The sequence below is a fragment of the Pterocles gutturalis genome, unplaced genomic scaffold (assembly GCF_000699245.1).
Source record: "Pterocles gutturalis isolate BGI_N339 unplaced genomic scaffold, ASM69924v1 scaffold48784, whole genome shotgun sequence".
Taxonomy (NCBI): domain Eukaryota; kingdom Metazoa; phylum Chordata; class Aves; order Pterocliformes; family Pteroclidae; genus Pterocles; species Pterocles gutturalis.
Window position 1 is genome coordinate 15,306 of NW_010132549.1, and position 2,696 is coordinate 18,001.

The following is a 2,696-nucleotide window of genomic DNA, read 5'->3' on the forward strand; positions in this document are numbered from 1 at the left end:
AATAAGACACAAATACAACTGAGCTCTGTATATCAGTGTAATATACACTGCAGATAACTTCTACCAGCATGAAAGAAAATGTGAGTATTATCATTACTTACAGTTCAAAGAATCAGTGTTACATCCAAGTGCATCACCAGGGAGGCTGTCTGAAGCTGCTGGTGAGAACACTCTCGGGATGCTATGATCTAATTTTTAAAACACTGGATGGCAACTGGGCATGAACGACTGAAAACACTTTGCACAACGTGAGGAAAGCTTTGACCTTTTCCAATAAAATCAAATGGGAAGGATTTTCATTAAAGCTTACCTCCTTGCCGAAGAACATTCAAAGTAAGAACCCTACAAGGGAGCCTTGCCCCAGTGGGAGGAAAGGATACAAGTTCTGGTAGAGCGGGATGAGCGACTTGACGGCTCTGCTGGCATTGATGCACGTGGCACATATGAGGCTTGGCAGCAGCTTTGCAGTCACGATTGCTCCATCGAAGAGAGGACCGAAAAATGGCACCTGTGGACCCCAAAATAAAAACAATGCATGTAAAGCCAAGCCAATGGAAGCCAAAAGGTTAGTGTAGAGCATGGGAGCTTATTTAAAGGTTAAAAAACTTCCATAATGACCATCAGTTCAGTATACTTTACATGTATATGCACGATTCACAGAATATTCAACTGGGTCAACATGAGCTGTTATGCATATGAACAAAATTTGACTACATTTCATTTTGAGTAGATATTAAGAGATGTTTTCAGTGTTGCAACTCAACAGGACACCCTAATTCACTGGCTGAATCCCACATTGGCAGGAGTTTTTGCAAAGAAGTATTTGTTTCAGTAATTCTCTGTCAACTCCTTCCATGCCACCATGGACTTCACTCAAGGAAAAAAAAATTGAACTGATCCAAGATAACGAGGTCTGTAGGAAGCAGAGGAGATGGCAAAGAACTACCACTGCTCAGAGGCAGTCCCCCGTCACCACGGCTGGGACAGGCACAAACAGGTCTACCCCAGCACAGCACGTCAAGGTGTTAAACCGCTGTTCCTTCAGGGGCACCTCCAGAGGAAGCCACCACATAGGGTCACTTGGTGACATATGGCTCCTCAGACAAAGGCCACACCATGTAAAAGAGACACTTTATACAAGTGAAAAATATCTGGAATTGCATACACATCACAGAATTGCCACGTCAAACCCAGAAAATTCTAATATGTAAATATTTAATACATTTTAGTATTTACAACTAGTCAAACTAATTTCCTTCTCACAAGCTCAAAATGAAAAAAAAAAACAAACAAAAAAAAAAAACTACTAGCCAACCAAAACCCTCAGCAGAAGCTAGCAGCAATTATCAATATTTAAGCTATGGATTTTTTCCATCTGTACAGAGGCTTATCACATAAATAAATACCCTCTATTATTCTTCTGCAACTGCTTGTGGGTGACTGTGACAGTCATTCAATAAATGGACAAAGGGAATAATATAAATCCCCTGCATCTAGGGAATTCCTCTAATTAGAAGTGGCAATGAATTACAGAAGAAATTTGGTTTTAATATAACATCTGCAAATGACAGTTGTCTTTTCACACAGTTATTTTGTCATTCCTTCACTTAAAATAAGTACCTGCTCCCCAAAAAAATAAACTAGTGTAAAATGTTTCCATAGTGGTTTTGCCCTTTTTTTTTTCATGCTAGCATTACTATTGAGACAGTTGGAAAGAAAGGTGACATTCCCAAGTGAAGTTTTTAACACATACTCTTTTGACAAGCATTGACCAAAGGAGAAATAAATGTAAAACTACATTTTTATGTAAGTACAAATAAGGAGGTTAAGTACATACTAGTAGTAGAACGACACCAAATACAAGTACCAGATATTAGCACTTCCATATGCTACTGCCCAGGAAATCCATTGTCAGGCCCTTTGACAAGCCATTTTTGCTCACAGGACTTTGCTGCACCGTTTCAAAACCACCTGGAGTCTAGGGAGTGTGGCTGATCTTCTTAACAGTGTATTACAGAATTTATATACTTAAAATATAGACAAAGTATGTACATTTTATACACCTTATACGTGTGGATATAAATACATACACATAGATACATACGCTCACATTTAAAAAAAAAAATCTTTCAGTGGGCACTCTCCAGCAAATTTATCAAAAATATCTCCAATGGGACATTTTAAAACAAAAAGTTCAATAATTGTTTCCTCTGAAAGTTTAACAGTCATACTCCAATAAATCATACTTTTCTGTACTATAAAATTTATTTTAAACAGAAAAATAAGCTAATTCAAGCTGAACCCTAAAAACAGAGAGCTCTCCGTAGCATCCCTGTAGCCTGTCCCCTCCCTGCAGAGACAACAGTGCAGGGGGTGCTTTGTGGAGTGACTCTGCTGGGACTGGGAAACACGCTTTTTCAAGCACGTTTAAAATAAAGAGAGATCATTTCACGCACTGTGTCCTCGGCACACGTTTTGTCAAAGAGCACACATTTGTCACGACCCGAAGCTGGCACACGCTGCCAGATGGAAAAAGAAAATAATGCAAAGGAAGGAAGGGACTTTGTGTGAGGGCGACTCATTTCACACTCCCAAAGTAAACCAAGCACAACCCACGTGAACCCAGAAGGAAGAGCAGAGTTTCCCCAACCTGGTTGCTAGCTCTGCGATGCGCAGGGCTAACCCTCAGGAGACCT

The 2,696-nt window shown here is 39.9% G+C and overlaps 1 protein-coding gene across 1 annotated transcript in view; it reads right to left on the reverse strand.

Moving 5' to 3' along the window:
• Positions 1-328: 328 nt before the first annotated feature.
• Positions 329-2,696, reverse strand: part of RALGAPA2 (Ral GTPase activating protein, alpha subunit 2 (catalytic)) — a gene marked incomplete at its 5' end in the record, with an annotated part of 70,978 nt that continues 68,610 nt past the window's right edge. The window contains 1 exon segment of the mRNA XM_010080915.1: positions 329-508. Within this exon segment, the coding sequence (XP_010079217.1) occupies positions 329-508 (180 nt within the window).